Genomic DNA, 12,339 nt, shown 5'->3' with positions numbered 1-12,339 from the left:
TCTGTTCCCCCCAAAAAAAATCTAAAAAAAGAGTAGCCTGCCTGAAACCCAGGACTGAAGGAGGGTCACGGTCAGCCTGAGAACCTATCTGCAAAGTCACAGAAACAATTCAAGGATCCTGTTGGAGAAGATCTCAGGAAACAAAAATAAAAACCAAATTCTTCAAAAGTTCTTCATGGAAGAATGAATCTACAATTGCATGTAGGCCACCCAAAGGGCCTTATCCTCAGACTGCAACTGTCCCCAGTGTGTAATAATACTATGGCTCCTTTTCCCTCTTCTCAACTCTGAAGACTATACTTAAAGTAATCTGGAAATTCAGCTGGTGAGTTGGGCAGAAAGAGAAGAATAACAAGGAGGGAAAAGCAAGGAAGCTAACCATGCCCCTGCAAACCCCTAGAGTGAAGAAGTGGAGTTTCCCCGGAATGAAACAGAACTGACACAGAATGCACATCAAGTTTGGAGCCTTGATTATTAAAGGAGGTATTTCGATTGTTGAAATGAGACTGTTCTCCAGACTAAAAGGGACTGAAAGAGCAGAGACCCTTATCACAGCCAGGGATGGAAGAACTACTCAAGCACGAGCTGAATAGGAATGGGATAGTAAAATAAGCAGTTGTCTTCTTGCTCCTTACTGAGTGAGTCAATCTCATTCAATGAAACACTTATACATGATAAATAATGTGGAATGAATGAGAACACACAAATAAAATATGTAAAAATGTTGAGACCATTCCCTAGTGAGATTACAAATTATTTTTATTTTCCTCTTTATATTTTCCCAGATTTTTCAAGATCTCTTTTAAGCTTCAAAAAAACAAAACAAAACCACCTAAATTGCCAGAAAACAATGTTTCACATGTTTTAGTGCACATTCATAAAGTAAATAAAAAGCTAATTCTTAATTCAAAAGTATAAATGTAGATGATTAAAAATGATCACCTAATTTTACCTTATGTTTTGTCTTCAATATCTGAAAACACCAAATTTTAAATTTATAGTAGGTAAAAAACTGAAAATCAAGTGGAGGGAGGGAAAGAAAAATAGAAGATAAAGTTGTGACCCTGTTTGCCAGTAATATGGAAGATCAGTTACCTGGACCTAAAATGTCAATTTTATTGAAAACAATGAGAAGTCCTAGATGTAATACATCTTATTTAAGAAGTGAGTTGGCAAGAAAGAAATGTTCAACCTAAAAAAAGTGAAGTGAATGTGGGAACCTTGATTTCTGAAGCTGACTTTCATTTGAGGGCATCTGTTGAACCAGGTGAATTTTATTTTCCATCTCACAAAGCTTCACACAAATGGAAGACTAGAAGACAAAACCCAGGGTCCACCTATGATATGGGTTAATAAAAGATTCCCCCAACTACTCTTACACATATAAAATCCCCAAAGTAGGGTTCCTGCTTGGCTTAGTAGGTTAAGCACCTACCTTCAGCTCAGGTCATGATCTGAGGGTCCTGGGATGGAGCCCTGCATTGGACTACCTGCTCATCAGGAACCTGCTTCTCTCTCCCCCACTCCCCCTGCTTGTGTTCTCTTGTCTCCCTGTCAAACAAATGAAATCTTAAACAAACAAACAAACAAACAAAATACGGGGTTAAACCCCTGGTTTAATATCCCAAAGTATATATATCCCAAGGAGTTAAACCCCCACACAGACATACCCCAAAGGGTTAAACCCCCAGTTTAAAGGTCAAAGAGAAATAAGCTCACTGCACCCTATCCCAAGGATATTGTGTTGAAAATGGACTATCTCAAACCTTGTTACAGGGGGAATCTCTGATAAGAACACGGAACCATAAGCTATCTCTCTAGTGTGCAGCCTAAATTCATACTACCTGGGTGGCCAGAAAAAAAACTCAAACTGAGAATTTAATTTAAGTGATTCCAAACTCAGAGTGTCTACAAGAGCCTGAGAGAAGCAAATGCAAACCCTTTTTGGAGTGTCTCACAATCAACGCAGGCCTCAATGAATTCCCACAGATAAAGTTCCATGAAAATAAGGAGTTTTCAATAAAAATTAAGTAACAGAAAAGGAAATAAAGCAGCAGAACCAGCAGTAACAACAGAGAGCAGAAATAGACTTCCAAGGATTTTCAATACTAGAATTATCACACAAACTATAAAACAGCAATGGTTGGTATGGTTAAGGAAATAAAAAATAGGTGTGAAAATTTATTCAGGAAAAGTAAAAGACTATAAGAATGAACAAGTGGATATGAAAAAACACAGAGCTTCTAGAAATGAAAAATAAAACTGAAGTTAAAAATTGAAACAGATGGCAGCTACACTCATGAGAATAGCATAACGTACAGTTGTTGGATCACTATACTGTGTGCCTGAAACTAATGTAACATCATGTGTCAACAACACTAAAAAAAAAAAAAATTACACGGATGGATGTCAATTCTCCACAAAATAAACTGTAGAGCCAATTTAATCCCAATCAAAATCCCAGCAGGACCATTTGCAGAAACCAAAAGGCTGATTCTACAGTTTATGTAGAAGCATAAGAATCCTGTAATAGCCAAAACAATTTTGAAAAAGAATGAAATTGAAGGACTTACACTATCTAATTTAATAACTTATTAGTGTTAAGACATACAAGATCAATTAAACAGAACAGACTCCAGAAATAAATTCACATGTATATGGTCAGTTGATTTTCCATGAACATACCAAAGCAGCTCAATGGGGAAAGGAATATCTTTCACAAATGGTACTGGAATAATCCAGTCATAAGCAAAAAAAGAACTTCATACCATATATAAAAGCTAACTTTAAATGGGTTATAGACAAATCCCATACTAAATGTGCCTGCAAATAAATACTGAAATTACAGCTGATTAGTCTGTACCCATAGGTTTAAAACTAAAGATATATCAAAGATCGAAAATAACCAGTTGTCAAACAATAGATAACTAAAATATGGTGCTACCAAACAAGAGAATTAAAGAAGAAAAAGGAGAGAGGAAAGGAGAGAAAAGATGAGGAAGGAGAAAGAGAAAAGGAGAGGAAGGGTGGAAAGGGAAGAAATCAGGTGGCTCTGCTGTTTACAAAACGCGACAGCTGGCAATAAAGACCTTAAGAAAGAAAGGGAAAAATCAGCATCCATTCTTTTTTCAAAACTACTCTCAAAACTAATTAACAGCTTTCTATTCTATTTCTGTTACCTAAGCTGATTAAGGTTCTCTGGTTAATTTTTGGTTTCTTGGGAGAATAAAAAAGCTTCAAAGCAATCATAACTGTAACTGAGATGATAATGAGGTTTTATGGTTTTACAGAGAAAAGTGAGAAGACTTAAAGAAAAGTTAAAGAAATAAAAACTTGAGGGAAGCCTGCATTTAAAAAAAAAAAAAAAAGAAAGAAAGAAAACAAAAAACCTTAATATTCTTGGACATATAAGAGATTCCTATTTTCTACAAAAACTAATATATTTTCTAATATTCTAGGCTCAAGAATAATAAGAAACTCAAAAGCCATAAAGAAAAATAGACAGATAAACCTTAAAAGATAAAATTTAGCATTCTATACAAAATAAAGCTTGAATTTAAACATAAAATGGAGAGAATTTCTTGCATAATCTGCTAAAATTTGTTGTAACAAATGGATCAATAATTAATATAAAAAAACATTTAAAAACATTATGAACCAGACAAAAACCTCCAACAGAAAAAAAATGAGCAAAGGATACAAGCCAATCACAGATACACAAAGAAGTCCAGAAATGGCCAGTGAGCATACAAAAATATATCTGACTCCATTAATAATAACAGCAAGTATATGCTAAGTGCTATTCCAAGCAATTTATAGATACTAACTCATTTAACCTCCACAATAATTCTCTACGATAGATACTATTATCATCCCCTTTTACAGATGATGAACCTGAAATACAGAGGGTTAGGTAATTTGTCCAAGATCACACAATTAGTTAAGAATCAGTGCTGTTGGGATATCAATATGCAATTAAAACAAAAATGACAGAACAAACATGCATTGTAATAATACTCAAAGTCCCAGAAAAAGGGGAGTAGAGACATCTGTAGATAAGAGTATTAATTGGCATAGTCATTCTGGAAGATAGCACAACAATGTACTTCAAAAGCCCTACAAATAGGCAGTTTGAAAATTAATTTTCTCAAACAAGCAATAATTCATACAACCCAGTTACAATGATTACATTGGAGTGGAGGCGCTCCAAGGAAAAAACACACAAGAAGCCTAAAAGCTGGGAACAAGGACACTCATTTTATTCTTCAAACTGTATATAGAAGTTCTGTACTCTTTAGATCTATTTCACACTAAAAAGTGCTTTATTTTCTTCCCTTTTTATTGGGACTTTTATATATACTTGTAATATAAATATTTTTAAGTAAAGACATCCCAAATTAGCCAACATGCTCATAAGAGGGAGAAATAGCATTGAAATAATCTCAGTAATAGATTGGGTTTGGTAATTAAGCGCTTTGCAGTTCAGAAGCAGTGGTAAGTTAACTCTTAAACCTACAGCCCACTTCTTGGAACGGATTCGAAGGCAATAAAGGTATGTGCAAAGATTTAAGCACAAAAACATTCATTATAGTTTTGTGGGTAATGGTGACGATTAGAAAAAGCCAGCTGTCACACAATGAGGACTGACTAAAATACAAGATCATAGAAGAGTTTATCCGTAGTAATTTTAAACGACTTTGTGAAGTCCATCTATTGGCATGGGAATATAGTAAGTACAGGAAATGCTGTAAAACATGTACAGTGTGAGTTTCTTTTTTTATAACACACACAATCTAGAAATATGCTCCCAAATATAACTAACAATCGAGCTAACAGAAAAGCCTATCACTTGTCTGTGTTTTCCAATCTGCAGTAATAATAAGTATTATTAACACCTTTAAAGAAATAATGTTTGTCTTTTAATTTTAAACCAAAAGATTTTCATTAGCTTCATTCTTAGGCATTTTTCACAAAGGAATTAACCCTTTGAGGCTCAAACAATTCAATTAAGTTAGACTCTGGAAGAGACAACTAATCTCAAGCAACAAAATCATGATTTCTTAAATTATATTTTCTATTAAATGATGGGTACTCTTCTAGAATAAAAGAAGAGAGAGGTCTAGTGTGTACTTTACAGACATCCAGTGCCAACCCCCTTTTCCTAATACGATCTAGCCGTCTGCTTATGCTTCAATGGCAAAGCCTGCTGGTCTACATCTAACCTCAAACCCACAACCCCATACCTCTCTCACAGCACCCGTTCCCTTTTCTCATTCTCTCATCACACATCACACCTCCTCAGGTCACTCTGTTACTTGATTCATTATCCTAATGAACTAGGGCATTGGGAAGCAAAATTAATTTCTTTTCTCCTGTTTTCTGTATTTGCCTGCTCAAACTCACTGTATACTGCAGTTTTCAGGGCAGAAGCATGAAGTGCAGGGTCTGAATTAACAGCACAAAATTTTCCTTTACATTTGCTGCTCCCAGGTTTTTATGTGGTCTCATGTAATTCTACAGAATGCCCACAATGCTGTAATTTCTAGCAATGTTTCCGCTACCAGTATAAAGTGTGCCAACCATAGTTTGAAATACAAGATGGCAAATATTAAAGACTTCTTTTAATTCTCTCACAGTTCATTAAATAAATATGTAACTCTAACCATGTAATATTTTTATTTCAGAAACTATCATTTATCTTGGGTAAAATATAGCCTCTAATCTACCAAATGCAAATTTCTCTATCAATGAAAAAAGAGAGAAAACAGTAAGTCATAGATTTACCAGAGCATTAAGCAGAGGGGAAATTGTCTACAGTTGTTCCATATTGTAATTCTGGTCAATAGCTTGAAAAGATTTATCTGGTTAAAAATAATTTAAAGCTTAATGTTTAAGAATCTAAATTAGTAAGTATTTGTTGAGATGGACCTGTAAGTACAGATGTTATGTTTAATGGGAAGGAGGTAGAGATAAATAAAACATGATCCCTGATTTAAGAAGGTTTCAGTTTGGGAGAAACTAGATACACTGCTCATAAGCATGTCTCAAAGGAGCTAGCCATTTCTACATTTCAATAAATTTTACCACTTCTATAAAACAAAACAAAACAAAAACACTACTTTTTTTACAAAAGGAAAAACCAAGACAAAAGCAGGAAAAAAAAGTCAAGTATAATAATTTAACATGAATGGAAACAAATATTTAGATATTCAAAAAATAACATGAGTGCCTACTATGCGCCAGAGGATTGAAAATAGCGAATCATACTAGCACACTAGCACATTTAATAATTTAATGATCTGAAAGTTCTAAGTACTACAGATTTATATTAGATAAATATTTGTAGATATTTATATTAAATTAACATGAACAAGTTAAAAAAAATCAGACAAAAAAGTTTATTTGCCTGAAATAAACTGAATCAGCTATATCGGGTCCTTGTACCACATTCTCAAAAGGACTGGATGCATGTGCACAGTTTCTGGAATAGGGAAGATCCACAGTACTCCCCAGACCAACCTGAACAAGAAGAGGAAGAGAGGGGGAAGAAAAGCTGAGGTGGATTTTTCAATCTGGTCCTTTCCTGAACCACAGCCCTGTGGTACCTACAGCTTGTCCCTGACCTCCTAAACCCCTTTGGTTACCCTGCATTTGTTTTCTTGACATCTTGATTATCCTCTTGGAATATGGAACACTACACTAAATACAAAGCCCTCCTCTTTCGGCCTAAAAAGAATCTTAGGATTCTTCTTCCTGTGTTGGGTTTTGTTTGTTGATCCTGTTAGTCACATACTCATCAGCTGACTTCCAGCAGTGGAAGATGGTGCTTGTGCACTCTTCCGAAGATACCAGCTATCGTAATTGTCTTCTGTCGTAAAATTAAACCCTTAAGAACTTAATATTCTACTGTAGCTTGAAAAAGGTAAGTGTGGGGGCACCTGGGTGGCTCAGTGGGTTAAGCATCTGCCTTTGCCTGGGGTCATGATCCCAGGGTTCTGGGATCAAGCCCCGTGTCCTGCTCCCTGCTCAATGGGGAGCCAGCTTCTCCCTCTCCTGCTCCCCCTGCTTGTGCTCTTTCTCTCTCTCCCTGTCGAATAAAAAAATAAAATCTAAAAAGGAAAAAAGGAAAAGAAAGAAAAGAAAAAGATAACCCTGGCTACCTGAGGTCCAAAGAGAAAGTAAGGAAACGATGGTGAACAAAAGCAGAACTACAACAGATCTAGGGGTAGGACTACAGAAATGGGTCATGCTAATCCAAAGCTATTCAGAAGTTAACTGGATGTCTATATAAAATGAAAGCTTGCAATGAAGACACGAACAAGAAAGGAATATCAGAAGTGCTTTAACTGGTAATACTTACCCTTGGCTGTCAGTTCTGAAAACCAACAATTTATAGGCCTCAGAACTTTGGAAGAAAAAAAAGCTAAGTTATCCACAGTTCTATGTACTAGTTAATAATTAACTAGAGCTCTCACACAAGGCACAGCCTAGAAAACCCCATGAAACCAAGTAAGCCCTCGCTTGCTATTTCTGTGAGAGTTTTCAGGATACTGAAACTCAAATTTCTCTAGGAGACAGACACTTTATGTCGTACTACAAAGTACTTGTGGACAGCAAGAGGTGGTCTGCGGGCAAAGAAGATGCATATCATAAAAAGAGAAGAGAGAATTTATCACAGAAGGAACTGGAGAAGTTCCTTTGCCTCTCAAAGAAAACAAACATTCCTAACATCCTTACCAGTAAACAACATCCAGTGGTGCAAAGTAATTTTTCATTATCAGGTCAGCAAAGTAAGCTTCTGTTTCCCGGCAGGCAGTTCCATTTCCAATCACCACTGTGCTGCAGCTTCAAGGGATAAACAAGATGAGAAATGGAATGAGCTCAAGGCATGCTTCTAAGTCAATCAGGAGAAAATGCACAAAATGCACAAATACTATCACAGGATGATCTTATTCTCTCATATAGCCAAGCAACATCTCCACAATCTCACAATGGAGGGACAGACTTTTGTAGAATAAAGGACAATGCCCCTACATTTGGTATGGGAGGCAACGGAGAAGTATTTTACTGTCATACCATCAAGAACAGTCAGCTTTCTTCCCATCTAGAAGGAACCAAATTTACAAATAAATAATAAACTCTGAAGCATTCTATGCCACAATAAAGACATCATGACTGAATTACGTGATACAGTGCCAAATAATCCCTGAAGCTTCAAACTACTATCACATCCACTCCTCAGATCCAAAAAAGGAAGGAAAGAAGGCAGGGAGGAAGGGAGGGAAGGGAGGAAGAACGGGTGTGAGAGAAAGAGAGAAAGAGAGAGAGAGAAAGCCCAAATAAAAGAATTCAATGCTCACTTTTGCTCATATTACCACCTTTTGTTTAGTGAAGGTGGCACAGGAAGGGAGAAGCATCCCTCCAGAGTCTCCAAATGTAGAGTTCTCCAGCAATTTGCCCCAGCATTGTTTTACATGATTCCTTCTCTCTCACCAAGGCAATTCCCTTAATCCCTCCCTCCAAATTAGGAGCTTCAAAGGTATCTCTGATTGGCTGAGCCAGTGAAGTACTCAAAAGGTTACTTATTTTCATACTTGAAATTCAGCAAAAGCCTCTTTATTTTCTCTGCCTCTCGGAAGCCTTGTCCACAATGCAAGTAAACCACATCGGTATGAAGTATCTGACCTTAGAGAAAATGAAAAGAATAAGCCATTTTGTAAGAAATCACAAAACACAACACAAAGATGATTTGATTAAGTAATTTATACTAGACAAGGGAACTCCTTTGTCTTAAAAATGCAGGATGAATCATTCATATTCACTAAATCAGATTCTTCCACTCTGAAATTTTGTTACCTCCGAAGTTATAAGGACACTACTTTGCTACTTATCATTATTAACTAGATTATATGCCATGATACCTAAAAGAGAAATGGTTTTTAATAACACTTAACATTGAGCTAACATTTACTGAATATGTACCAAATGCCAGACAATGTTGTAATACTATTCTATTTCTTCTTTGGGTTGTAGATACGTGCATTTCTTTCCCTGCATAATTCTTAAGCTGCATATTTATGACTTTGGTGTTTCTCTATATTATATTTCAGTGAAAAATAAATTCAACATTTGAGGATAACAACCTCAAGAACAGAAATAATGAGCTAAGTGACCAACTTAGGAAGCTATGAAAAGAACAAGAGAATAATGTCAAAGAGAGCAGAAGGAAGGAATTAATGAAGTTAAAAGCAGAAATTAACAAAATAGAAAAATATATATGTAATGAAGAGGACTGGTAAAGTTTAAAGTTAAAAATCACTTAAGAAAAACATATACTTTTAACAATACCAATCAAGAAAAAGAAAGAAGTTATAGATAAATAAAAAAAAGAAATAAATCATATTAGACATGAAAAGAGGATACAACTAGAGCTTTAGCACAGATTAAAAAGATATAAAGACAGAAAAATAATAAAATTTAAAAAAAGATATAAAGACTATTATGAACAATTTCATGTTAATTTAAATGTTGGAATGGATAAATTCTTGGAAATGTCGTACCAAACAGATAGAAGATACATACATATATATGTGGGAGTGCATACAGTATTTTTAAAAAGTCATCCTGTAAGTAATACAAATAATATCAGATCCAAATACGAACACGTATGGTATCTCAAGAGATTCAGGAAAAGATATTGGTAAAATATGCTTCCCATTTACTGTAAAAATGTATAGCATAATAAAAAAAGAGCAACTAGGACAGCAAAACCAAAAACCCAAGGCTATCTGTAGCAAAGTATTCTACAAAACTCAAAAGATGAACAAGTGGGAACAATGCAACTACCAAGACCTACATGCACTGGCACTTTTGTGGGAGCAAGAAGAGACAAGCAATGAAGTATCTCACAGACCAGAAAATATCAAAAGGTACTTCCCTGTAGTGTGGGAAAGACCTCTGCATACTACAATTTATAATTCAGTAGAAAGTCTGCCCATTGAGTTTTGGAAGGATTGGAAAACTTTGGTCTCTATGAACTTGTGAAACCCAGGCAGAATATCCTTTTCAAGACAAAAACCCCAACTGAGAAACTGTTGGAAATCATATCCCCCCTGAGTAAGATAAGGATAAAATGGTCAAAGGAGAAAGAAGTCCAGGTAAAATGGAGAAAGCATCAGGAAAACAGATTCAAGAAAGTAGAAGGCTATCTCTTTATTCATAGAGATACTACAGTGCTTTCCCCCCAACGCCAGTAATTTGGGGAAAAAAGAAGGGACAGTTCTAGAGATATACAGCTAGAAAATCTTTCCTGACCTGGTCTTCTACCCTAAAAGCTGAGGAAAATGAATTTTACGTAAACCTAAGCAACAGAAAAGGATGACGGTCAAATTCCATATAGAATGACTATTTTTTAAAACAGTAAGTTAAAAACAAAGACTAGTATGTCTTTACAGAAAGATGTGCTCACAAAACGCAGAGAAAAATTGTAACTTAAAGAATGAGCTACCAAAAAAAAAAGAAAGAAAGAAAATGAGAATAACATAAATCAGAATTAGAAAACCCCAGAAATTGGGGCGCCTGGGTGGCTCAGTGGGTTAAGCCGCTGCCTTCGGCTCAGGTCATGATCTCGGAGTCCTGGGATCGAGCCCCGCATCGGGCTCTCTGCTCAGCAGGGAGCCTGCTTCCTCCTCTCTCTCTGCCTGCCTCTCTGCCTGCTTGTGATCTCTCTATCAAATAAATAAATAAAATCTTTAAAAAAAAAAAAAAAAAGAAAGAAAAGAAAACCCCAGAAATAACATGTGAGAACTCAAAACTGAATTAGACATGAAAGTTATTTCAGGAGCACCTAGGTGGCTCAGTCAGTTAAGCATCTGCCTTCAGCCCAGGTCTTGATCCCAGGGTCCTGGGATCGAGTCCCCTATCAGCCTCCCTGCTCTGTGGGAAGCCTCCTTCTCTCTCTCCCTCTGCCCCTACTCCAAGCTTGTGCTCTTTCTCATGCTCCCTCTCTCTTTCAAATAAATAAATCGTTTAAAAAAAATCAAAGTTATTTCAGAAAGAAAAATCTAAACCAAAAGAAACAACGAACAAATAAATGTAATAGTATATATTATTGTATATAATATATATGTATATAATGTATATAATATATAGTATATGTTATTGTATATAACATATAGTAATAGTCCATAATATAATAATATAAAAATAATAAGAGAACTTTAAGGTAAAAATAAGGAAAATACAAAAGCTCCAAAAAACTGAAAGTGATAAAGTTCATTAGAGAACTGAAATCTATTTTTTGTAGGTACCAAATGGAAATTCAAAAACTTGAAAACACCATAATTTAAATAAGAAACTCAATGGATAGCTTTAATTGCAGATCAGACATAGCAGAATAGAGGCTTAATTAATATAAAGACAAACAGTATAAAATAGAAAAGAATGAAAAACAGAAAAACAGCAAATTGAAAGGTCTAATATATATGTAATTGGAATTCCAGAAAGAAATACCAAGAAGCTCTACAAATCCCAAGAAGAATTCATGTAAAAAAACCTCAGAAAACCAAACACACAACACACACACACACACAAAACACACAACCACACACAGAGCTAAGCACATCGTAAGAAAACCTCTGAAAACCACAACAGAAAATCTTAGCAGCCTTAGGAAAAAAGAAATCATTACCTTCAAAAGAGCAATAATAAGGTTTTTGTTTGAGTTCTCATTCTCAACAAAAAGTGTAGTAGCCAGAGGGGGAAAGAACACAAACAAAAAATGAAATGACACCTATAAAGTACTGAAAATAACTGCCAGTCATGAATTCTATACCCAGCAAAAATATCCTTCATAAATGAGGGCAAATCAGAAACATTTTAGGAAAAAACTAACACAATTTCTCACCAGCTGACCCCATATTAAATGTAACAGGTTAGAAGGTCAAGCAGAGAAAATAATCTCAAATGTAGACACAGAAATGCAGCAAGAAATGAAGGGCAATAGAAAGGGTAGATAGTAAATAAGGGGAAAAATGCTCGGCAAAACAAAAATGTCTGGTAGTTAAAATACACAGAGTTAAAATGCATCATAATAAATAGAAGTTGATGGGGAATAGTTTTTCAAGCTTGAGCCTAGTTAATCTTCAACATCTCCACTATGACACAGGGAAAGGCACAGTATAAATGATAGTAACATGTTGAGATTTTTGATCAACAAATAAGACAAACATGAAATTTGATTTTCTAGTTCCCACACTACAGTGTGTGAGAAAACCATTTGAGAAATTTTAATTTCTCAAAAATTAACATTATTTCAAATCCTCACAGTATGTATGATGT

General features: G+C 35.3%; 1 protein-coding gene across 1 annotated transcript in view; it reads right to left on the bottom strand.

The window, feature by feature from the left end:
- The window catches only part of LOC116862911 (S1 RNA-binding domain-containing protein 1), a gene marked incomplete at its 5' end in the record, with an annotated part of 105,980 nt that overhangs the window by 49,657 nt on the left and 43,984 nt on the right, over positions 1 to 12,339 (bottom strand). Inside the window, 2 exons of the mRNA XM_032850365.1 lie at positions 7,738 to 7,845; positions 8,595 to 8,685. Of these exons, the coding sequence (XP_032706256.1) occupies positions 7,738 to 7,845; positions 8,595 to 8,685 (199 nt within the window). The remainder of the gene's footprint in view (positions 1 to 7,737; positions 7,846 to 8,594; positions 8,686 to 12,339) is intronic.

This window comes from Lontra canadensis, unplaced genomic scaffold (assembly GCF_010015895.1).
Source record: "Lontra canadensis isolate GAN:19392208 unplaced genomic scaffold, GSC_riverotter_1.0 scaffold376, whole genome shotgun sequence".
Taxonomy (NCBI): domain Eukaryota; kingdom Metazoa; phylum Chordata; class Mammalia; order Carnivora; family Mustelidae; genus Lontra; species Lontra canadensis.
The sequence above is the reverse complement of the archived record's forward strand: the minus strand, read 5'-3'. Positions and strand labels throughout refer to the sequence as shown.